General features: G+C 41.9%; 1 protein-coding gene across 2 annotated transcripts; it reads left to right on the forward strand.

The window, feature by feature from the left end:
- Nucleotides 1-1,150: 1,150 nt before the first annotated feature.
- Nucleotides 1,151-24,358, forward strand: Ctso (cathepsin O). 2 transcript variants are annotated; one of them, XM_021663264.2, is made up of 8 exons: nt 1,153-1,319; nt 10,924-11,029; nt 11,768-11,907; nt 13,110-13,277; nt 14,710-14,831; nt 20,443-20,606; nt 21,325-21,417; nt 23,349-24,358. In XM_021663264.2, exons 1-8 carry the CDS (start codon nt 1,209-1,211, stop codon nt 23,381-23,383), a joined length of 939 nt encoding a protein of 312 aa, XP_021518939.1. In that variant the 5' UTR covers nt 1,153-1,208; the 3' UTR covers nt 23,384-24,358. The 2 variants fall into 2 exon arrangements, with proteins under 2 accessions (XP_060234468.1, XP_021518939.1); XM_060378485.1 differs by lacking the exon at nt 13,110-13,277 and having other exon boundaries at nt 1,151-1,319.
- Nucleotides 24,359-26,344: the final 1,986 nt, after the last annotated feature.

Below are 26,344 nucleotides of genomic sequence, written 5' to 3' on the forward strand. Positions count from 1 at the left end.
GGGGTTGGGAAAGGAGTTTCAGTTTTAAGTAGGGTAATCAGGGTTGACCTGAGGATGAAGAAACATTTTATCAAAGGCAAGAGGGGAGAAAAAAGAACCCCATGGCTATTCAGATATGTGTAGGGACAGAAATTAAGACAAATGACACAGGACCATCCCATTTCTGGGTCCGTGGTTGCAAGCCGGACACAAAGAATCTGCTTTTGGACAAGAGAAAGAAGAGCACAGATGAGGAAGGGAGGAGCATGAAAACAGAGTAAGGACTCACACCAACATCACAAGTTGCATTTCGTGTGCATAGGCCATGCAGAAGCAGCTGTCTTCCCCCAAAGATCGCCGGTGATGTGTGATGTTTGATCCCGTATCTTTAAGCACCCAGTCTCCTTAAACCAGAGCTCTGCCCCACTCAGCCAGAACCCCTTTAAGCTGAGATGTGTGAGACCAGACTGACATATTGACTCATTTAAACATTTCCCCTTGTTCGTTATACACTCCACTCACCAGCACTGTGGCAGAAAGAAACAGGATTTTTTTTTTTAATTTCATCAGTTAATAAAGCAGGGAGAAGAAAGTGTAGTGGATGTTTTATGAAATATTTAACCAAGAAGAAAACAACGTAATAAAACAATAAGGAAAAAAATGAAGCTACCTTGACAGTAATTAAAACAATTAAAGAGGCACACAAAATATGTCCGGCATATAATGAAGTGTTTAGAAGAATTACTTAGCTAAGTTTCAGCGCAAACTTCGCAGAGCAGGCACAAATGGCCACAATCATAGAAACAAGGAAACTGTGCTTTTGTGCAGCAGTACAATTTTGTTATATGTTTGCAAGTATCCACAGAGGGAAGCGCGGTGTAAATTCACACACATCACAGGTCTGCGTACAACCTGACGAAATTCAATTCACACACATTCAAGGAACACCACAGGAAGAAAAATAACGGATCTCGGGTGGCAGGAGACACAACAGTTCGTGTCTTCCTGCTGCTGTGTAAATCATTCTTGGGTCTCTTTCCTAATAGATAGAGGCAAACCCCTGACGCTCAGTAACAGCACAAGGTCGGTGATTACCGCCACCAGCGCCAAAGGAAACCGCAGGGAGCCAGCAGCTTCCTACTCGGGGCGTGCACCGGGCCCCGGCGGTGGGCGGGGCCGAGGAAGCGAAAGAGAAAGCCGGCTGGGTGCGGAGGACCTCGGGCGCCGGGATGGAGCGTCGGTGGGCCAACCCGCTGCTGCTGTGCTGCTGCTGCTGTCTCGGCCTTGGGGTTACCCGGACCTGGCCTTGGAGCCTCGAGCGGGAGACGGCAGCCTTGCGGGTACCGAGCTCCCTCCTCTACCTGTCCCGGGACTCCTCGGGAGGGACCCCTGCCCCAGCGCGCATCTTTCCCGAAGGGCTGCTCCCCAAAGCCTTGCTTCCCCGGGACAGGGATTTATGAGCTGAGCCCCCAAAGCTCCAAAAGATGTGTCCAAAGCAAAGAAAGCTGATCTGAGACAGCACCCTCCTTCCCCACAACAAACCTGTAGCTTAGAAGGCCGCCTGCAGGGGCCGCTGGCTCCCGCCTCCTGTAACTGCAGGTTCAAATGCAAGGAGCGGGCTCTTTGAGGCTGGCTGTCCTGGAACTCTGCTCCTCATTACTGTAAAGTTCCTTCTGATTTGGTGGAGACTGACGTAGACCAGAAAGAAACATTTCATTGCCGTTAATTCCTATTGTCTAATTTTTTTTTTTCAATAGTAATCCTTCAATTTTTCTCCAACCTTAAAATTCTGAACGGGACTGACTAGCTGTTTTCCCGGTAACTAGGGAAACTAGAGTGCGGATTAGCAGTTGGCCTCGGTTCCCGTAGCTCCTGCTGACACATCTTTAAATCTGAAAAGATGCCATCACACTTTGATTAGAAAAGTCACGCGCTTTGTATCAGTCAGTATGGATTCAGTAAGGTGGCTCATCCTAGTGTTTCCCATTTAGTTCCTGTTGTTTTCTGAAATTGCTCTGGGACCCCTTCGCCCTGCCCTCTTCTGCTGTCCTTTATGGCCTGGAGAGTTCCAGCGTTAGGTCAGACCTTTGGCTCCAGCTACCCTTGTGTTTTACTCAAACCAAAAATGTGTGCTTTTTTTCCTTTTTGGTTACTTTTGAGTTCATTTCTTGTTGCCAAACTCAGAAGCAGTGTCTACTCCTCACGAAAGTCCTTGGCCTGTGTGTTACCGAGTCCTGTCCTTGACTTAAACAGTGTCCTGGGTGTGAATAATGTGTTCATTGGCTAAATAGATTTTTTCTTCAACCTTGAGTATTGGAGGCCAACAATGTAAGTGTGTAATTTCTTTCCTGGTTGCTGAAACAAAAACCCGACAAAAGCAACTTAAAGAAAGAAGGCTGTTTCGCTCACACTTCCAGGGGACAGTCCATCGTGGTGGGGATGGCAGGGTGGCAGGTGTGTGGAGCAGCTGCACAGGACATCAGCAGCCAGGAAGGGAGAGACATGGACGCTGCAGAGCAGCGCCAAGACCCCGGCACATGATACGGTACCTCCTAAGTTAGGATTGTCCTCCTCCTAAGTTACCCTGACCTATAAATACCCTCAGTAATATGTGAGAGGTTTGTTGCCATGGCGATTCCAAACCTCAGTAAATGGACACTTAAGTTGAACAACTACCATTAAAGATAAAACATTACAAAATAGAATCTGTGTTTATGAATTGTAATTGTCATGCCTATTCATATTTGTCTCGTAAGGAGGCTGTAACCTGAGACAAATATCTGGAAAATGCTACTTTTTTGAAGAGAAGTACAACCAAGGATCCATGTGGGAAAGGGGAGGTTGGAAGTTGAAGAAAACATTCCAAATCTTGGGACATTTTAACAACTTTAGTTAAAAACACCAAAACAGACCACATACCTATAATCCCAGTACTCAGGGAGGCAGTGGTAGGCAGGTCTCTGTGAGTTCAAGGTTAGCCTGGTTTACAAAGAGAGTCCAGGACAGCCAAGGCTACACAGAGAAGTCCTGTCTTGGAAAAGCAAAACAAAACACAAGCAAACAGAAACACCAAAACAGTTTCCAAGCAGTTTCTGCTACCTTCCTGATAAGATGGGTGCTCAGCTCTCTGGACATCTAATCCGTAAAGTATAGTTACAAACTGTGAACACCCCTGCATGACATCAGCTAGCGAGTTGGATGCTGTGACTTTGTTTTTTTGGTAACTATGGGTGTTAAGAAGGACTCTTCTGGCTTTACAGTATAGATTAAAATATATGATAAGTAAAATTCAGTTTATAAATCTAAAAAGCTTCATTTTCACAAAATTGTTTCAACTGTTGACTTAGTTAAATGGACACTCTTCTGTTTTCGTAGAGGGCATATTGTGTACAGAATCTAGGAAGGTCCTTTGTTTCATCAGGAAGTAAAAATTTTATAGTATGTTATAAAGTAAAACTGAGTAATGAAACACTCTAATTTCCAGTACTTAAGTGAATATCCCTTAAGTGAAAACTAAATGGCAGTCCTACCACTTAGCATTTACATTATTATTCAATGAGGCAAGACTCCTCCCTCTTTATTATGGGCTGTCTCATAGGTAGACATCCTATAGACAGAGGTAGAAAGGGAACACGGTAGGAGAGGGGGCACAGAGAATTAAGAGAGTGGAGGTCAGGACCATAGGGTCCTGAAGGAAAGGAAAGGAAGGGCTCCTCCATGGTGCGCTCGACTTTCCCTCTTGGCTTGGTATGACGTTGGGTGATGCTCCTCATGTGACCTGCCTTGTGTACCTTCATTTGAGTTTTCTTCGGTCGATGCTTATGCGGTTGCACTTGTTTGTCTCTCTGCAGCTGGGAACAGAGGGGAACTACCAGGGCCCTCCAACACTCACTAAAAGCAGTTTCCAGTCTGAGCCCGTGAGGAGGCCAGGGACTATAGCTGCAATGCTGGATCCAATGAAAGTTGTCTTCATACTCCCTTCAGAATAATCTTGACAAACCACTGAACATGTGGCTTTACATACAATGAGGAGCCTTACCTTAACCCTGTAATGGCTCATGCTGCACCTTAACTAAATTGTGTGTGTCCCAGCTCACTTATACATGACTAGATTATTATACCTCTTTTTGTTCCCCCCAAAACAGGGTTTCTCTGTGTAGCCCTGGCTGTCTTGGAACTCACTCTGTAGACCAGGGTGACCTCAAACAGATATCCACCTGCCTCTGCCTCCCAAGTGCTTGGATGAAAGGCATGTACCACCATCTCCCAGCAATTATAACAGTTTTAAATGAGTGATTATAATTAGGTGAGTTTGAGGTTAAGTGATACTGTCCCCAGACATTTTCTGATGATTTTTAGCTTAAGGCACACATTGTCTAAATGGAAATTTAGAAAAAAAACTAAAACCTTGGATTAGAATATGTTTGTTCATTTATCTTTCTGACCATCTACTTGTCCAATAATTTGTGTGTCATTTTTATCCTGTGTTAGGAATTGATATAGATTTCCTTAATGACAAAGAAGAAGAATGTAGGTGGAGGCCTCTAAGAAGTCATATTACACTTACACATAGCATGACAATATGTAAGCTGGGTGTGGTGGTACACACCAGTAGTCACAGTACTTGGAAAGTCTGAGACAAATTTATGCAATGTACGCTGTCTGAAAATAAATAGTATAGTGTGTGTGTGTGTGTGTGGAGAGAGAGAGAGAGAGAGAGAGAGAGAGAGAGAGAGCACTACAGTACACTAGAAAATAGATTATCTCAATTCATAAAAATACATGTAAAACTTACCCCATTCTAAAAAAGGATAACATAATTCTCAGCTGGGAATCTTGGACTTAAGGTTTACAGTTCCCAAGTCTGGAGAGAATTCCCAGCAATGATTCCATGTTGTGTATAATCTGTACTTATTTGTTTCTGCTTAGATTTACCAGACCTGCTAAAACCTAACCCGCTTCCAGAGAGAACATTTTATGTGCATACGTAGAACTGATTTGTCACACACTATGCTCTAGGATCTGTCAGTGAGGACTGATAAGAGAAAAGCTTAACAAACAGTGAGCTCAGAATGCTAAAATGAAGTGACCTTACAAAATGGGCAGTGGGGTGAGTTCATGCAGCCCTAGGTGATTGACAGGCTGAGAGTCACGGAGTTCAAGATCAGCCTTGGTACACAATGAAAAACCCATCTCTGAATTTGAAACGCACAAGGACAAAGGGCATGTTCTGCAAGCCTGAGCATCATCACAGAGAATATCTCTGCTTACACTGATGGGAACAAACAAGCCAGAGTGAATAGAGGAAAGCTCAGATAGCAACAGGGAAAGAGACCCAATTTCTATGGCCTTCTCTGCTAATAAAGTCGACACAAAGCCCCACAAAGAATATGTCCCTGTGGCCTGTGCCTTTCAGGTTCAATGGCTGCTCCCATGCATCACGTGCCAGCTGTGTGACTTTAGGAAAAACACATAATCATTTATGCCCTGGTTAATTAATCTGAGGAGAGCTGAGGTGGGCAAGTACTTCATGCAGAACCAATAGTGTAAAGAAAATCCTCACAAAGAAAAACAGTCGTTCGGGTTAGTTGTGAAGATTCTCCTTAGAGAACGGAAAGCCCGACAAATAAGTCCTCAGGATTCATTTCCTTCTCCATTTTCTACTGAACACACCAAAGGAAAAAAAAAATGTATATATTTAATTTATTCTTTGTATTAACAACTGGCAAGAAAGATTTCGCAGACTCTTCTCCTCTAGGGGGTAGATTGAGGGCCTTCCGAACACCCCACAAGTTTCTAGTTTTAGATACTTATGAAAATCACTGTGGCCATCAACTATCATAAACAAAATAAGCTTCCACTGCTTTGTTTGCCATAGTTTGGAAAGGTTTGTATAGTCAAGATAGCTGAAAGCCAATGAGCGGCTTTTTGTTTTCTCAGAAAAATTCTGGTTTCTGAAGAATTTTCAAACTTCAGCCTAATCTCCACTTGAAACCAGTTCAGGCCTCTTATCTGCAGATTTCTCTTTAATCTCTACCAGATGGAAACAGCCCTCTCTGCTTCTGACTTTCAATAAACATTGTCTTCTCTTTCTGATTGTGGGACTGGAAGCATTTCCAAGCATTAATTAAACAACCTAGCTAGGCCAGTTAAGCGGCAAATTAGAATATGGAGGGGTTTGCATTTATTATCACACCGGTAAGCGTTAGTTTGGAGGTGTGATCGACAGCACATATCCATGCTGCATCCCCATGCAGGCACACATATATACAAGCTTGCTGGCACATGTACACAGATGCATACCTACACACACATACGTGCGTGACTGCATACAGGATATGGAAGCAAGGATGAACGGCTGGAAGGTGTAGAAGAAACTTGGCTGTCAGAGGTCACTGGAAGGGTAACAGGATAGGTATTCTAGGGTTTCTGAAGATTCAGTGTTAATTAAGAACCTTAAAAATGTGTGGTACCTGTCAGTAACCAAAAGGCAAGTTTTCTCCTATTTTTTTTTAATACTAACTGGAAATTTTCCTCATATTTTTTTATCCTTAAATTCTTTTTCACTAAGGCATCTGATATCTCACTGTACATCAGTCAATTAAACACAGTGAGTTAAAAACAAAATAGAAAGTAGGTACCAGTAGTTCTGTTCCCATTGTATCTGTTCAAAGGCTCTTCTTTTCCTTATATAAGGTCTGTCTGATTTCTTCATGTCTTCCCCTCATAAGTGCAGTTGTAATTCATATCTAAGAACTGGAGTGCATGCAGTTCAGTGGTAGGATATGTGCTTTGCATATATAAGGCCCCAGATTCTACCTCATTGCCAAGATCTGTTTAAAAGGCTTAGATCTTTCATTTGAACATTGCGTGCAGCTTTAGAGATGGTTACCGTGTTCCTGCATACTATCATAGTCTCTGCTGCTTCATGTTAGAACTCACTAATTGGACTTTCACCTGCTGTCTGTTTGCTGCAATGAGACATATGCAGACTCACAGCTGCCCAGGCTGTGAGAAATTCACTTTAGCAGTGAGAATTGAGGGCCACAAGTAGAATGACTGCCAAGAACAGAAAACTCCAGAAGTGAAATAGAATTTTAAACAATGTGAGCCTCATGTTAGGTAAACTAGCACCGAGTTCTAATAGCAGAAGCGGTGCTCTGAGCTAGACTGTTCTGGTGGCCTGGCTTTGCTATGAATACAGTATCAGATTGTTTTGCAATAGTGAGTCTTATTTCTAGTACCATGAGAAATACTTACTGCATTTTAACCCATGTAAGGTGAAGGCATGATGTTTTCTTTTTTTTAATTAAATTTTTATTTTTTAATAGTAGTTTCAGTTTATTAACATTGTATGCCAACTGTAGTCCCCTCCCTCATTCCCTCCCAACCCCACCCTCCCTCATCTCCTCCCATGCCCCTCTCTAAGTCCACTGATAGGGGAGGTCCTCCTCCCCTTCCATCTGACCCTAGTTTATCAGGTCTCTTCAGGACTGGCTGCAATGTCCTCTGTGGCCTAGCAAGGCTGCTCCTCCTTCCGAGGGGAGGGTGTCAAAGAGCCAGCCATTGAGTTCATGTCAGAAATAGTCCTGTTCCCCTTACTAGGGTACCCACTTGGCTACTGAGCTGCCATGGGCTACATCCGAGCAGGAGTTCCCTGGGGTAAGATGATCAATCCTCACTTAGAAAGACAAATGGGATGGACATTGGAAGTAGGAGAAAACAAGCAATAGGACAGGAGCCTACCACAGAGGGCCTCTGAAAGAGTCTACCTAGCAGTGTATCAAACCAGATACTGAGACTCATAACCAAACCTTCAGCAGAGTATAGGGAATCACATGAAAGAAGGTCCCCCTTCTTTAGCATGGCATGATGTTTTCTACAATCAAATGTTCTGTTTTTAAGAATGACGATAAAGCTTGTAGGTGTCTCACTAGACACTCATCCTGCCAGTGATTGCAATATATATAGTCTCAACAGTATTATAATTAATCTCTGTATTCTGCCAGTAACCAAGTTTGTCAGTGAAGAAAGTGGGGCACAGAGAGGTTGAGTATGTACCGTTAGATTGCATTTCAATGTTAAGATAGTTTTTTCAGTTTATTTCAAAGTCAAGTATGTGTATGTTTGCATGCACAGGGAATTAAGAGAATTGTGACTATTCAGAAGCTGCTAAGGAGGAGTTTTCAGTGTTGCTAGAGTTAAAAGGGGGGAGGTGAAATTAGTGGTAGGAGGAAGTGAAAGAGAATATTTTGTTCTTTTCAAGACATCAACAATAATAAGTAGACTATCCCAGCATGACTCTAGAGAGCTATGAAAGGGCAGGAGTAATTGCAGAGCTGATAATAAGACTGACACACACCTGGAACTCTGCAGGTGGTGTCTGGTGGAGTGGAAGTGACCACTGTTCAGAGAAGCCCCGCAAGGGCGGCGGCTGCTGCTGGGAGAACCCCATCCCACAAGACAGCTAGCGTCAGTTGTCACCTGATCATTTACAGTTATGTGTGTGAGCATTTAAAATAGATCAGTCTTACACTGTTTTCCTTTATTACTTTTACTATAACTACTTGGCAACCAGACAGACTGAGCTTTAAAAATCACAAGCATGCTATAGATCCCAGGTCACGCATAAATTCCTATGGAAAAATGTCCTGTCTTTTCACTTCCTTACTCTGTTAAAATGATTATCTTGATATGTTTTCCTGTCTGATCAGGGTACTTAGTTGTAATGTGTTGTCTGTCTGAAGCATTACAGAATTGATAATATTTGAGTAAGGATTTTACATTTGTAGAGAGTTACTCGTGGATAGTCATGCTGTCTTAAGATGTCCTTTTCTGGTTTAAAATCAAGGCAATACTAGATTTTTTTAAGTTTCAATGTATTCTTCCTCTTTGTTTTCTAAAAAGAACAGTGTTCTTTCTTAATTGTTTGCAATTCATTATTGAAGCCATCTGTAACTAGTTTTCCTTCTGGGGCCATTTCCTATTACGGTTTTAATGCTGTGAGTTGATGAAGATTCAAGTTTCCTTTTTTCTTCCTTGTTCAGTAATCTGTTTCTTAAACAGTTATCATACAAGTTGTAAAATTTGTTGGCATAAAGTTGTCAAAATAGTTAGGTTTCTATGTGAGAAGCACTGTAGTCATAATCTTTTCATGCCTATCTAGCTTTTTCTTTCTTCAACCTGTCTCTCAAAAAATATCCCAGGAACGCTGCCTCCCCTCTCACCCCACCATCCCTGTTTCTCTCTGAACTATTCTTTCTTAAGTCTCCTCTCTTTTCTCTCTGTTCTCCTGAGAGTTGGGCATATCATATCCTGTCAAATCTTTCTGACTCATCACTTCATCTGCCTTTTAATTAGATAGCACTTTCAGACATGGCTCCTTCCTTCTACAAACTAACCTTACCTACACTGTTTAGGATTAAAGGCGTGTGCTAAAGGAGTGTCTGTATTCCAGCCAGAGCAATTAAAAGTGTTTGGCACGTCCGCATTCCAGCAGGGTCACACAGACCTAAAAGGTCTCCGAATGTGATCAGAGCAGCCATGTTGCTGGATTAAAATTCCTCTACAGATGGTTGAAGGTTTTCAAGGTCACCAGGTGGCTATTATATAATAACTTTCCATCAGAAGATTCTTTTTGTCTGCCCTGCATCACCAGCCTTAGCACTCAGGCCTCGGCTTTTGCCACCATGGTAACTGCCGCTGCCTGCTGTGGGTTCCTGACAATTCAGCCACCCGCATCTCAACTCCCACAGAGGCAGTTCCCATGGCTGATTGTGCCCATGCTGCAACAGGCTAAAAAAAAAAAAAAAACCCGGTGTTCTCCATTTCTGCCCTGTCTTCTGCTGTTTAGGAAAATGACCAAACCATCTTATGAAAGATTCCTGTAAGTTCTTTTGTAGTTACTCTTCTGCGGCTTATGTTGTCATTTGTGTCGTGCAAAATTACTTTATGTTTAGTTCTATTTTTAGAGGTATATGTGTGGGTTATATTCAAAGTGTTGCTTTGCCAACAATAAGTACCCGAAACTCAACTTTTAAAATTCACTGGTTAGCAGTCCTTCTAGTCATGCTCAGTAAGAAAGAATTAAGCAAGACTGTGATGTCCCAGCCGTGGTTTTGCTAAAAACAAACTGAAGAAGGCTATTAAGAGGAGACCATATGGAAATTACACATACCTCAGTACTAAAAAGCTGACAGCGTTGAGGAGCTATTGTGTTCCAGGCATGTCTTCAGTGCGGGTGGCATAGTGACAGGTCAGACTGATATGCTAGCCCTGGTTTTGCCTATTGGTTTCTGAGTCATACACACAAGTACGTGCATAAGTCAATATGTACACAAGCTAGCATTGAGAAAACTTGTCCCCTGCATTTCCATGTAGCTTGCACAACAAGCCAGTGTTGGAAAATTTAAGCATTTCATAGAAAAGGCAAATGGAAGATAAATTATGCTTACATTGTCTTTTCTTCCAGCTAGGTAGGAAACCAGGTCTTCTTCTGGGGTAGCCCCTAGGACTGCATCTTTTGTAAAGCCTTTGTCCCAAATGAAAAGAACTTGGATTCAGCTTTAAGAGAACTGGACTTCTTCATTCAAATAAATGAATATGTACCGATGAATATATACAAATAAATATATACTTAGTCCTTTTTTCAAGCTTTGTTACTTTGCACGGAGAAAAAGAAATGTGTGGAAGACACATTTCATTTGCATGATGATTTAATTACAGTGTGTTGCCTGTGTCTGGTGCTTGTCAACACTTTAAAAAACATGTGCGCAGTAGTCTCATCACCTGTCGGGAAGAAGAATTACAAATGCATCGGGCATATTTTTCGCAGCCTGAAAATCAAGTTTGATTTTCCCACTCAAAAAAAGTTTTAAAAATACATTTATGACTTCAGAGATCTGAAATTTAGTGGATGTATAAAGTTTGTTTTCATTATTTTAGGAAAGTGTTAATAGACATCGATACTTGAACTCTTTTTCTCATGAAAACTCTACTGCCTTCTATGGAATAAATCAGTTTTCTTATTTGTTTCCTGAAGAGTTTAAAGGTAAGGTCTGGCAATACTATTTATTAATCTCCTGATTTTAACTTCTTTGTCTAATTAAGAAATGGTTTAATTAAAAATCTTGTAAATTGTATGATAGTTGATGTTTTTGTTTTGTTTTTTTGAGAGAGAGCTTCTTTGTGTACCCTTGGCTGTCTAGGAACTAGCTCTGTAGACCACACTGGCCTTGGGCTCACAGAGGTCTGCCTGCCTCTGCCTCCTGATGCTGGGATTGAAGGAGTGGGCTGCCACTGCCCAGCAATGGTTCCTGTTTTTTAAATGCCAAATCTGAAGTGTGTACCATATGCTAAGCATGAGGGAAGTGAATTAAGGTCTACCCTCTGCTATTCCTTGTTTAAGAACTAAATATGTCTATATGCACATTCCTGTAGCTGTAAGCAACAATTGTCTCATTACACTGGTAGTTTTCTAGAACCATTTCAGTTCAGGATATTCATGGCTTTGGAGGTAATAAAAAAAGAAATGTCAATTATATACATTTTTCACCACTAACCTAATTCTATCAAGCAAGCCATGTTGCATCAGCTCCAATCCTACTGCAGAAATCTATATTTATAGTTCGCAGTAGGATGTATTTCATGTTACAGAAAAGGGCTGAAGAAAAATCTTGAATGACAGGTTGGCTAGGTAGTGACTGTTTTTGCTTGACAATCTGTCCCCCCCAAAAAAGGCTCCCTTAGTGTGATGCATTCTCCCTTCTGTCTTCTCCTTTCTGTTCAGCTCTATATTTAGGCAGCAAACCTGCCTGGTCTCCCAGATACCCAGCGGAAGGACAGACCCCTATCCCCAATGTGTCTTTGCCGTCGAGATTTGACTGGAGGGACAAACGTGTTGTAAATCAAGTGAGGAACCAGAAGATGGTAAGCTCTGCATCCGTTTGCTCTTTGTTGACTTTCAAGCTTGCCTGGTGGGCTCACTCATCCATGACCATTGTCCTTAGCACATGTGTACCTCAGGGATATGTCCCGGTAGCCACGCCACTATTCAAACCAGGAATTCTGTGGACTAACAGGGGCAGGTAAATATAATTACTGGCTGTGTACATGATTCAAAAGTGAAGAGCACTGTACAGTGAAATGAGGCTGGTCATACAGTGTCTGGATTTTTAACTTTCACTTCATCCCATGAGCTCTATCATATTTTGGACAGAGCTTATCTGTCACAAGTTATGTAGCCTTGACGCTACACTTATTGCCCTTCTAATGACACGGGCTGGGTGGTGTGTGCCCTAACAGGAAGACAGGATGCACAGCAGTGGGGAACATGGAAGTAGTGGGTTATGCATGAATCCAACCCTTCCCAGAAGAAATTTGCATATTCCCCAGGGGTGCGTCTGCCTCAGTGGCTCAGCTAATGCTCATTTCGGGTGCGCTGACCCCAGGCATCCTCTCATCTCTCACATTTGGAATTCAGCTCATCTGCAGCTGGTGACCGTTTTCCTGTGCTGTGGGAGCTAATACTCAGCTCTAATAACACCTCTTAAACCATGCTGCTGGTTAGAGCAGCACCTCACCGACACCCAAGACTTTGCTGTGCTAGCTTAGCAGTGCATGGTCTTAAGATCAAACCAGGTTTCTAAATCTTCCTCCCTCTCTGTTTCTTTCTGTCTCTCTCTCTGTGGGTCTGTGTGTCTGTCTCTCCTCTTCCTACCCTCCTCTCGTGACTTTTCTATCTATCAGGCAGACTTTTATATGGCACTTAGCTCCACTGCTTGGGTCTCCTCCTTTCCTTAGAGCCAGCCCATCTATTCTTTTCCAGGAAGCAGTGATTCATAAGCAGAAGTTGATTCCTAAAGCAGGCAGTGCCTCCAAGTGTTTTCTTGACCCCTCCTAATTCATTCGCCTGGAGTGCTGGTTTTGTAGTGCTGACATTACTGATTTAGCTTTAATAAATAATTAGATGTCAAATGCTTGTGAAAGAACTTTAGTTTCATTTTGAATGAATGCTCTCTGGAAACTTTCCATTTGCTATTTTTTTTTCTTTACATTGCTATATCTAGAGACACTGATAGATGTAGCTTACACACTGTGTGCTGGTCTTCATTCCCCTGTCTTCTGAGCAGTGTGGAGGATGCTGGGCCTTCAGCGTGGTGGGGGCAATAGAGTCAGCTCGTGCGATCCAAGGGAAGCCATTGGATTTCCTCAGCGTGCAGCAGGTCATCGACTGCTCCTTTAATAATTACGGCTGCAGCGGGGGCTCCCCTTTCAGTGCCTTGAGCTGGCTAAATGAGGTAATCATCTCAGCTTTCTGAATCTCTGATTTCCTCTTATGTTCTGTGTACACAGAATCCCATCACTCCATGATATTAAGCAGGGTTCAATGTCCAGAAATCTAAGTAAACAAAGCTTGAATGGCTTAATCAGGAAAAAAGGTGCACTGCAGGAAATCAGCCCAGGGCCAGGCACCTGTTAGGCCGGAGCTGCACTGAGTTACATCACAGACTCTGAAGAGACTAGAAGTAATGGCTTCCATGCAAATTAACGACAAATAAATTTAGGGATAAGACATTTTAAACACATTTTCAGAAAAATATTACAAGGATTTCTCCATTTTTCCTTTTCTTTTTTGAAAGAATTATTATTATTATTATTATTATTTTATTATTATAAGTAGTAATAGTAGTATTTGTTGTTGTTGTTGTTGTTTTTCGAGGCAGGGTTTCTCTGTGTAGCGTTGGCTACCATGGACTTGCTTTGTAGACGAGGCTGGACTGAAACTCACAGTGATTCGCTTGCCTCTGCCTCCCTGGCTGCTGGGACTAAAGGCATGGGCCACCACTCTCCCAGCTACTTCGTTTTTCTTAGTAGGTTGTTGTCATGTGGAAACCTGTCACATAGCTTCTCAGAAAGAGTAGGGCATACAGTTACTGGTTTCTACAGATGTCGTGGATGACAGTGTTAGGAGGGACCCCATAGGTCAGCTGGCTTCATAACTCTTTACAGATGAAGAAACAAGCACTGAAAGTTGGACTCAGTCACCAGACAAAACTGTCTGCTAAGCCTCCATCCTCAGAATCCCATCACTTCATGATATTAATCAGGGTTCAATGTTCAGAAATCTAAGTAAACCACTGCAGTGCTTTGACAGAGTCTTGTTCCATATCAGTGTCAGCAGTGGGAAGTTTCAAAATAGAGGCCATTTGTAAAGGTCTTCAAGTCAGTGTTGTCCAGACCCAAATTCCCTCTCAGTACACATTCACTTTACAGGCAATAATCCCGTGCCAGTGACTGCTCTAGACCCATTAAAGATAAGAGTGATTGTGCCTCCACGCTTTGACTAAGCCCATAAGAAATGCATCAGAGCAAGAGGTACGATAGAAGGAATATTTGGACACTGTCTGGCCTCAGAGCCTTGCTTCCTCAGTCTTTGGAGCCCTGGAAGGAAAGTCTGTTGCCCTGGCATGCCCTCAGGAGAAAGATGACAAGGCTCTTCTGTGCTGGTCCTAGAGAGGGAAGGCATAAGAACATCAAAAGAGAACATTAAGGATTCATGTGTTCTTGAGTGTTTGGCACATGCTCCTGGTGATTTCTGTTAGAATCCTAAAAATAAAACTCCCCCACAGGCTGCTTGGGTGCAGCCTCACAGCTTTGGCCGCATTGATGTAAGCTCTACTTAACTTTCAGACCAACTGGCCATGAACAGTTTGTCACTGTTTTCTCTAGACACAGGTAAAGTTGGTGGCAGATTCAGAATACCCATTCAAGGCAGAAAATGGCCTGTGTCGCTACTTTCCTCAGTCACAGTCCGGAGTTTCTGTCAAGGATTTTTCTGCGTATGGCTTCAGGTAAATTACTTACTTTTTTGTGTGTTTTTATATTTCTGCATGACCTACGCTGTTTTCAGGTTGATTGAAGGCACCCTTGCCAACTCAGGGTTCAAAAGCCACTTCCTACTGAAGAGGTCAACGATGGTCTCAATGGGGTGCCCAAGAAGAACTTTAAAGACAATCTGCATATTCTTCTATGAAGAGTCACAAAAAAAAAAAACCTTTTGTAAACGAATAACTTTTAACTGAGTTTGAGGCTATAGCCTATATTTGCCACCACTCACAAAATTCAGATGCTAAAACACACAGACTGTTTCAATCTTAATATTTGAGTCTGCCCAAATTTGCATTGTATGGAGTTTGAGTATATATATTCCTCTCATTTCTTAAGTAAGCAGCTGGTAGAAAAACCTGAGTCAATCAAATTAAGTCTTGGAGCTAAAACTGCAACACTAAAGATAAAATATGTAGCATACATGACTCGTGGGTGGGACAGGGATGAAGGACAAGGAAAGGCTGGCAAAAGGGAAGGGAGGAGTGATAGAAATTGAAAATAAACTCTGGGTCAGTTCAAATATAAACCACAATCATTGAACTATCTTTAAAAATCACATTAAAAAATGCTGTCCAGAGAATTATTTAGGCCATTTAGAAACAGGAATAGAATAGGAATGTTAAGACAAAGGACGCAACCAACTCCTGGCTCCATTGGTAAATGAACTTTAGGTTATTGTGCCATTATTGAAACATCACAGGGAATAAAGGAATTTGATTCAGACAAGAGCATAGACTGTCTTATGGCTTACTTGATCCAGACGGCATCTATATGGGACCATAGAGGGACCTGGGGGGGGGGGGTGAAATTAGATCCTTGAACAAACTATATCCCTTTAAATCTAGGTATAAGTGCCCAGAGAACTAGAGATTGTCAGTCTGGCTCCTCCTTGCAGCAAGGGCTGTGAGAATGACCCTAAGAACCATACACAGAGCCTTTCTTCCACAGCTGGCTGCAAAGGATTGCAGCTATGAGGACATTAGCCACTGTGCCCTTTGGGAGTGAAGGTGATATACTTCCTGAAATAACAAAACATGTCTTTATAAGTTACCCGTTGCTGGAGAGTAAAGAAAAGGTATTCACAGGAGAACGAGACTTCCACATATAACTTAATGGAATTCATGTGTTTCCTGGGTACAAGGTATAAGTTGAAAATATGGAAGAGACAGGAGAATAATTTCACCCTTAATGAGAGTGTGTGTGACCATGATCTAGGATAGAAAAAAGAACATTTTAATACTAAGCAATACCTACAGCCCAACAGTTTTTGTATTTTTTTAAGTATATTCCATAGTAACCTCAAACTGCCAGAATCAGGTCTCACAAAGATCATGAGTTGTTTATTCATTCATGCAGATTAACTACTGACCAGTTTTGTTGGTGATTGGGCAATGAGCAACATAGACAAAGTCCCTTCCTTGCAGATTGTCCTTTGGTGATGGAGACAGATAAGTGAAACAAATAGAAACATGATGTGTTTGGTGTATAAACTTCTGAAGAAATGATGAGAGGAAACATATAGGGGACAGGAAAGTATGTGGTCCAAGAAAGGGTCCCCAGGAGGAGCCTTACTGAGGAGTGACTTTTGACATAAAGTACTCATGAAGATAGTGTCAGGAATATTGTTTCAAACCGAGGAAATGAGTGCAAAGGTCCTGAGACAGAGGCCTCCCTGGCATGTTTGCAGAGCAAAGAGGAGACCAATGTGTCTCCAGCAGAGAAAGGATCAAGGGCAGCATATGAGGGCCTGCCAGGGGACAAGACAAGTGTGGAGGTGAGAGTCAGGATCCATTCTTCTCATGACAGGCTGGCACTGTACACCCTTTATGGGAGAGGCTAGGCTTTTAGGACTGAAAAACTGGAAAACCTGAATTAACAAAATAAGACAAGGAAGTCACAGGCAAGACGAGAGCTACAAGGAATAATCAGTGCAGAGATAGTCAGTGGCCACCTTGGCAGGGGGAGTGGAAGGACTCAACAGGGTAAAGTCTTTTTTATCTTGAGCCAGAATCTCACTGTGACTTGAGGCCAATGAGAGGTGAGATACACACTTGAGAGCCTCATCAAAATTGATATCACTCACCTTATAAGAGCCTGTAGTTAGGGTGCCCTGGGGAAGAGGTGGTCATGCTGATTCCTGGCTTATTAGAGGTTCAGATAGCCTGACAGAGAGCTGGAGTGTCATCCTGGTAAGTGGTGGTGTGTGCTACAGGGCCAAGAGCTGGAGGTGGAGGCTCTTCCTTAGTACCTACTTCAGTGGTTAATGTGCAGATCTCCAGCATGTCTTAGGGTTATGGACTGTAAGGCTAGGAAGAAGATCATGACTCTTCAGCTCATCTCCCTCTCCAGTTCTGACATCATGAGCTCTAATTTTCCGGGTTCTCAAAACACGACATTCAATTCACAGTGGTTCACCCAAATCTCTGTAAGACGTTGTTCGGAAACTGAAAATATCCACAAAGAGGGAAAAATCCAAACACAGACATTACCTAGGCTTAAGGCAAAATACCATCATGCTTGCATCTTGCATGGACTTTCAATCCTCAGATCCTGGGCTTGTGTGACTGGCATGTAGAATAGCTGTGCAGATAACCGAAGGGAAGGAGAGACTGTGCACCTTAGTGAGCCCAGATGTAAGATGTGACACATGACTGCGCCAACACTCAGCAAGAGGACATAAAATCACAGACTCACCAGATATCAGTGACAGAGAGTGTTTGCCTTACACAATGAACCCTGATGATGAGAAAACTCAGAATTCTTTGAAGACTGTAGACTGTATAAGTTGTTGATTTTTGGAATTAAATGCAAGCATGTGGAGCCTATGTCTGAAAACTTATCAGCTCTCAGTGACTTAGTTCATCTGGGACTGATTGGGGGCTGGGGAGGCAGGAAAACATAGTGCAGGCCACAGTTTAACTTGAAAAAAGCTACAGTTCTCTGAGGAACGAATGATGCCTATGTCACTTGTCCAGATACTTGAGATCAAATGAAGCAGTTATCTTCTGGCCATGACCTTGCAATAGCCTAAGTTTCTAGTACCTTCTCTATCTTTTCTTTATTCTGCTCAAGGTATAAATTGTTACTAAATTATTTCAGTGAATTGGCACTGTACAGTGGTTACATCTCTCCTGCTGCCCTTGACACTGGATGATTGGTGAGAGGGACTTACTATGTAGGCATCCTTCATTGCCTCAAGTAGATGGAGACAATCGCATTAGGGCAAATATAGAAAATATGTATAAGTTATGAAATATTCAAAAATTCCAAGACAAAAAAAGATGTATACTATAACCTAGGCTGAGCTGAATTAGTTGTTGGGTAATTTAGAAAGCAGAGATGATTATAAGGTTTGAGGAAACCACATGATTTATTATGAATGTATTATGTGTGATATATCATATCATAACTCATGCTAGACATGCCACAGAGTATAAAGTCTATTAAACTCTATAATTTTATACTTGTGTGGTGCATGGCAGGAGACAGTGTCATTAGAGCATACAGCTGAGGTTTTAACCCGGGACTGGAGAGACTCTAGGCCTGTCTGTGGCCATGGACCGTTTAAAATTTTCATATTTCCCCCCATATATACATATACATATATCTGTGTAATGTTACTGTGCACCAGTTATTAGAGAAAATATTCCAAGTGTAAAAAAGCCAAATTTCAGGTTAATAGTTTGGAAGACCCCCCCCCCCCCCGTGCGCAATGAGGTCATGGTTTCTATTGGAGTCGGTTTCACTGTTAGGTTTTCAGACTGCCTTCCATCTGTATATAGACAGAGTGCTCCCGGGGCTGTAGCAGGCAGGGTAAGGAAGCACTCGCTGTGAAAGCCGCTAATCCTTCCTCGCTTGCCGTAGCGATAAGCTACCACATGCTATCTTTACAGCCCGAACTATCGGGAACATGGTTTCGTTATCCTTCACCCACAAGCTGGCCTTTGAAAAGTGTAAATAGTGGTTTGATCACATGCATTTAGGATGAAGACCAAGTGTTGTGTAACATTAGACTTTGCTTTAAGCACCAGCAATTGTAAAGGTAAGTAGTAGCTGTTTGCCTTGCGACCTTGGTAACCCAGCACCTAGTTCTCCTGGCATCCGGAAATTTCCTCTTATTTTTTGACATCTCTTGCAGTGTTTTTCGGCGTAAGCCTTCTTTGTAATTCCTGCATTTAGCTTTCACTGACAAAAAGTGAGCACTGTTCTTTTCCAGATACCTATCTCTTGGAGATGACAAAGTATTTACAATATCAAAACTTTACACTTTTTTTTTAATTAAAGGGAACCCTGCAGTTTAACAGGATGCTTTGCTTACCAGATACAAAACTCTTTCATATCTTTTTTTAATAATTAAATCTATTTATTTTTATTAATTACAGTTTATTCACTTTGTATCCCCCCCCCATAAGGCCCTCCCTCCTCCCCTCCCAGTCCCATCCTCCCTCCCCCTTCTTCACTCATGCCCCTCCCCAAGTCCACTGATAGGGGAGGTCCCCCTCTCCTTCCTTCTGATCTTAGTCTATCAGATCACCTCAGGAACGGCTGCAATGTCATCTTCTGTGGCCTGGTAAGGCTGCTCTCCCCTCAGGGGGAGGTGATCAAAGAGCAGGCCAATCAGTTTATGTCAGAGGCAATCCCTCTTCCCATTACTATGTAACCCACTTGGACACTAAACTGCCATGGGCTACATCTGTGCAGGGGTTCTAGGTTATCTCTATGCCTGGTACTTAGTTGGAGTATGAGTCTCTGAGAAGACCACTGTGTTCAAATTTTCTGGTTCTGTTGCTCTCCTTGTGGGGTTCCTGTCCTCTCCAGCTCTTTCTATTTCCCACTTCTTACATAAAATTCCATTCACTCTGCCCAACAGTTGGCCATAAGCCTCAGCGTCTGCTTTGATAGTCTGCAGGGCAGAGCCTTTCAGAGGCCCTCTGTGGCAGGTTCTTCAGTTGTTTCCTGTTTTCTTCTTCTGATATCCATCCTCTTTGCCTTTTGGGATGGGGATTGAGCATTTTAGTCAGGGTCCTCTCTCTTGATTAGTTTCTTTAGATGTACAGGTTTTAGTAGGTTTATCCTATGTTATATGTCTATATGAGTGAGTATAGACCGTGTGTGTCTTTCTGTTTCTGGGACAGCTCACTCGGGATGATCCTTTCCAGGTCCCACCATTTACCTGCAAATTTCATGATTTCGAGCTAGTCCCATCACGGAGTTCTGGCCAATAGGATCTACGCACACAAAACTGATTTTCTGGACATCTTTGCAGCATTGACATAGAGCTTCTCTTTTGTGTTTCTCGATGATTGGAATGTTTGTTAAATTGCTGGAGGGCCAGAAATCGTGGGCCCTGAGAACATAAAAGTGGGAACATATCACGGGAAAAGATATGGAAAGAGGGAGAGCGCCAAACATCTTTGAGTCCCATACAGCCCTGGGCTGCCAATATCTCTTGTATTTCTTATATCCTTTGTGATTGCTACTAAGCATACACCAGTTTAACACAGATTTAAGAGATCATTTTTACTTTTACCCGAAAAGCTAAATTCTTTACCTCTGCATATCTTCCTTTGACAGTGACCAAGAAGACGAAATGGCAAAAGCCCTTGTGACCTTCGGCCCTTTGGTTGTGCTAGTGGATGCAGTGAGCTGGCAGGATTATCTGGGGGGCATAATCCAGCACCACTGCTCCAGTGGGGAGGCAAACCACGCGGTCCTCATCACGGGCTTTGATAAAACAGGTAAGTGCCAGCTCACCATCCTCTCCAGAGGGAGCTCATAACTAGGCTACCCGGAGGACGCTGAGCTTCCCAAGCTATGCTTCCCAAGCCACTTGTCCATGGTCCTCGTGGAATTGCCTTGGCAGGTCCAGCAGGTTTTGATAATCTCTCTTTTGTTCTCCCTCTTTCTCTTGTTTTCTCTCTCTCTCTCTCTTTCTCTCTTTCTCTCTCTCTCTCTCTCTCTCTCTCTCTCTCTCTGTCTCTGTGTGTGTGTTGCTGGGCATTCAATCCTGTGGCTTGCCTATACAAGGCCAGCACTCTGCCACTGAGCCACACCCTAGTCTGTGAATGATAACTTTAAATTCACATGAAGTGAATGTTTTATCTATAATATATAGGGAAAGTGTTGTCAGGCATGAAGTTCCTGATAATTTATCATTTTTGTATAATATTTCTAATTCCACGGGAATGTGTTTGCCTTGTCTTATCTACCTCTGTTCTAAACAAACGGAACCCAGATAAAGTCTACTGTGTAGGATGATGCAAGGAGCACAATCCAAATTTACTGAGCTGTCTAGACAAAATAATTTATAGAAAATAAATTTAATTATTGTTTCATATTTGTAATATTTTCTTGCAGCAGATAGACTTATAGCGTGCCTAATGTTTAAATACAGAAATGCATGTGTTCCTAATTCATATGGGTTTATCAGTATGTATTGGCGTCTGACTGTTGCAGGAAATACTCCTTTTTGGATCGTGCGGAACTCGTGGGGGAAAGCCTGGGGTGTAGAAGGCTATGCCCACGTGAAAATGGGAGCTAATGTGTGTGGTAAGTCATGACTTTGAGTTGGAGGTACTTTTTAATATATTATCAAAGACAAACCTGAATGCTTCCAATGGGTTCAGTGCCCTTTTGTGGTATTAATTTTATTACTTATCGTGTTAATAAAAAATGAGGTTTTCCATAATGCACTATTAAACATATATACATTTTAAGATGAAAAGTATTTTATGAATATATGTTAAAACATAAAAGAGTAACTTAAGAAAGGCAACTACTTCAGAAACCAGATTATGCCCTCCATTTAGGTGAGTAAACTTCTCTAGAACCACATTCCTGCTTCAGACTCACCTTCCATAATGTATGAATTCTCCTCGTTGCTCAAGACAGCCAAGAGTAGCTGAGGATATGGGTCACAGTTAGAGCACTTGTATAGCATGCACAAACCCTGGGTTTGACCTCTGATACCTCAAAGTCAAGGAAAAAAAAAGAAAGAAAGGGAAAAAAGTAGGACTCCAGTCTTTCTGCTTTTGTCAAAGTATGAAGATCTGAGCACCAGACTTGTTTTCACTTAACTGGCAACCTGTCACCTGCAAAATGTTTACAAAATGCCATGGAAGCAGCAAGGATTGCCGAGTACACAGATGCCTTTATATGGTGTAACAAGCCTAACAGAAAACAGAGAGAAGGTGCTGGGTCAGTGGTCGAGGCTGATGCAGAAGCCTGCATCAGAACTCTAGTGTAAGACTCAGTCTGGAAAATCATGGTATTTCTAAGTCTACTTAGAATTAAGCTAAATTGCATAGAGAAACAATCATTTCTCATTGTATTGAGTTCTACGAACATGGCACACAAATCCTCACAACTTGTGGACCCTTCAAGATTTTGAGAGATTAAGAGAGTTACAGAAAAACTTGAGAGTTGTTTTGCTTCAGTCTAGTGATAACCATTTACTTACTCCATAGTATAGAGTCTATGAACATCAATAACAAACCTTTCCTATTATACAGTGAAATGGTTTTCATATTGGAAATAGCACGCTTACAGGCTGCAGCCAGCTACCCAGGCCCCTGATGCTTGGTCAGTGTCATGGCTGCTATGTCATTGGGATTCACGATCAGAGGCTGCTGCTCACGCTCCTCTTACATAACTGCTTGAAGTGGCAAAGAGAGTCTAGTCTATGCGGAAATTTAGTGTGTTCACAGCTGTGAGCAGAACTGTGGGGCATGGCGAGGCCAATTGAAACAGTGCAGAAGTGGCTTGGAATTGCTTTGACCGTTCTGCATTTCCCGTTGGCCTTGCCTAGCCTCCCAGATGGTTTCTTCCCACTGCCTGCTTTCCCGGTCTGAATCTCCAGGGACCTTTCTGGTTTCTGACTGTCCTGGGATCCAGATCCTTCCTGAACATCATATACCCAGTGATGTCTACATTATTACAATGAACAGTAGCCAAAGGCAAAGACTATTCTTCAATCTAAAGAAATTTTTTAAAGTATGGGTCATTAAAATGAAATACAGCATTCAAATGGCTGTTAATGCTTTTACTGTGATGACAAGTTCTATATTCTGATGCACTAAGAAAGCCTAACACGCACATCATTCATTAAAGTGCGGTAAACTTAAAATCAAAGCGTTTACGTTTTTAGGCATCTTAAAATAAATTCCATGACCTATTTTATTTCTTTAGGAAATATGTATGAGGGCAGCACAGATCTTATATATATTCACTTACTCTGCCAGCAAGGAGTTTTGGGGTTTGGTTTTTTGGAACAAAAATTTAAGAATTTTTTTCTAACGTTTGCCTTTGAGGTTGCCTTGCTTTTACTGACAGCTAGGCACAACCATTAACTTATTTTGTCATTGGATACTAACTCATTCTCAACATATGCGAAAAGTAAACTTAGCAAACAAACTTGTATAGAGAACATTGATTGCTACTAATATGTTTTTTTTTTTTTTCTTTTCTACCTTCTGCCACAGGCATTGCAGACTCTGTCTCTGCTGTCTTTGTGTGATCATGAGATGTGAGATGTTTCGGAGCCATCATGAGACAACTACCAAATGATGCTCTTTTTAGTATGGTCTAATATAATAGTCAACTCTGAGCATTATGCACCATAAAGTTTCGACAACTGTCTACAAAGAGATTCTAAGAACAGACTAGCATTATTTTAAAACAATGGTAGGTCATCCCATTCTTGCAGCGAGATGGACAGCCAAAGGCCATAGGAAGACCCCAGCACATTGGCCTGAAAGGGAATCTGTGGGACAGCATGGAACTCTGAGAGCCTGGTGTGCTCAGAAGTCACACAGGGCCCGCCATCTGGAAGAGGTTGGGATTTTTGCTTGTATCTTGTCTTCCCTGCTGTTTATTTTAATGGAGTACTTTGGTGAGGTTGGATCAAAGAAGTGATCAGACTCTGTTTTCCTTTTGTGACTTATAATCACCAGCCTTAGATTATTTCACCCTCAAGGTCCCTCCTCCTAACTCACAGTTACAGCTGCCTTCTGAGACCGAGTGCGGTACAGATTTGAACTATCACTTGTTTTATCTCAGCAAATACTTTCCAGTCCGAAAGAGTTCAGCACCATTGTTGGTATTCCATCTCCATTCCCGGTCTCTTATTTCAAGCCCCCCTGACACTTGGCAGCCCTGATCGCTTTGCTCTTTGTTCACATTCTTCATTAGAATACCAGCATCAAGAACAGAACTGTTATTTATTTTTCCTGTGCTAGTGAGAAGAAGTCTCAAAAGGATGTGTAGAGACTGGGGTGTGAATAAATAACAGAAAACAGTTCTTAACTGGAAAACAGTCGCCTAATTATCCAGGGACCTCAGAAAGGAGTTAAGTCCAGTTTTTGTTACTGACTCTCAAAATGTCATCAGGGATTTTCTTTCTATGCAAAAGAAGTTTTAAATTTTCAAAATGATTGTTACCCTCAAATATCCTGGATTTTGATAATATTTATAATAAACAACTTATATTTGACTTTGAATTTAAAAGAACATATTTTATATGTGTAGTCTCAAATTGATTATTAATTATGAGTGCTAATAGATAATTATTAGTATTCATAGGCTTTATATTAACATTTCCTTGGATATTGATTTATATATCCAGTGTGGTTTTCTCCATAGAAACTTTTAACCCTGCTACATCCAAGATTCCCCTCACCATCCTTCCATAGCTGCTGTCAGTGCGAAGTGGTCCTTTCTTCCTAACCATCTCTTTCTGTCAGCAGCATAGCTATTGTGAAGCCAGTCAATAAAGTCAAAGGAATTCTAGTTGCCAAATCAAGTCAACTCCACCTTAGAACACATTTCCTTCATTTATCTCCTTTTCAATTCACTCATCCTTTCTAGGAGGTACAGGTTTTTTGTTTGTTTGTTTGTTTGTTTTTTGTTTTGGGTTTTATTTAAGATTTTATTTATTTATTTTATGAGTGCTCTATCTGCACGTGGGCCTGCATGCCAGAAGAGGGCATCAGATTCCAGTACAGATGGTTGTGAACTACCTTCTGGTTGCTGGGAACTGAACTCAGGACCCAAGGAAGAGCAGACGGTGCTCTTACCCCGAGCCCCTCTTTAGCCCAAAGGAGGTATACTTTTTATTGTCTCCTATCTACACTATTCAGTTGTCTCCAGACAACCTAAAGTAACAAACTAAGACAGGTTGTACACAGTAATGAGTTTTTAGTTCCACAATATATGCTGCTGGTGAGGTACAGGTGCCCAAGAGGTAAAGGGAAACAAGGGATCTTACTGGTAAAACAAACAAACAGACGAAGACTATTAAGCTGTTCTGTTCTGAAATAACTACAGAGACCTGCATCAAGCTTGACTATGTAATCACCAGGCAGACAACTTCACAAAAGGTTGTTTGGTTGGCTGATTGGTTGGTTTTCTTTTGTTTCTTTTCTTTTTTTTTTAAAGATTTATTTTTTATTCAGTATTCTGCCTGCATGTACAACTGCATGGGAGAAAAGGGCACCAGATCTCATTATAGATGGCTGTGAGCCACCGTGTGGTTGCTAGGAATTGAACTCAGGACCTTTGGAAGTACAACCAGTGCTCTTAACTCTGAGCCATCTCTCCAGCACTTTCTTTTTTCTTTTCTTTCTTTCTTTTTTTTGTATGAATTTATGATGACCCCTGGTGTTATATAGTTCAAAAAATCTTTTGTGATAGTTCTTGTTATATAACATATGTACATAATAGCCCCCTTTTGGTGACTGCAGATTTATTACTTTTTTCCTTCCTTCCTTTCTCTCTCTCTCTCTCTCTCTCTCTCTCTCTCTCTCTCTCTCCCTCTTTCTCTCTTAAGACAGGATTTCTCTGTGTAGCCTTGACTGTCCTGACCTTGCTTTGTAGATCAGGCTGACCTCAAACTCACCGAGATCTACCTGCCTCTGCCTCCCTAAGTGCTGGTATTACAGGTGTATGCCACCACACCTGGCTACTTTTATTTTCTTATTAAAGCCTGGTATAAGTAACTCTGTTTCATTCTGATAATCTTTATTAGTAACTAAACTCAATGACCTTTAACCCAGTGGTTCCCAAACTATAATCTTCAGAGCTGAATCCAGATGGCTGTGAAAGATGCTTTTATAATGCATCTACTGTATTTCCCCAGATTTATGTTGGCTCATAAATTTTAAAACATTGGGAACCCCCAATGCCTCTTCTTTCAATGCAAATTCTTTCAACGAGATTCATGGAGAGGCCTCTTTCTACCTTTGCATCCTCTGCGAATGATAACTCATCTACACAAGATCATGGATGCTCCTGCCTTAGTAACCAGAGGCAGAGCAGATGAATTCTCTACTTACTACTTAGGATTCATACTGAAATCACCAACAGGCCCTGGAAGGGATCTCACAAACTCCCTATTGCAAGCACTGAATCAATCAGCTTTGCCAAGACTTTAAAAGTCCACTAAGAGTTACCTTAGGCTTGGGGTTCTCAAACAAATTAC

This window comes from Meriones unguiculatus, chromosome 2, assembly GCF_030254825.1.
Source record: "Meriones unguiculatus strain TT.TT164.6M chromosome 2, Bangor_MerUng_6.1, whole genome shotgun sequence".
NCBI classification, from domain to species: domain Eukaryota; kingdom Metazoa; phylum Chordata; class Mammalia; order Rodentia; family Muridae; genus Meriones; species Meriones unguiculatus.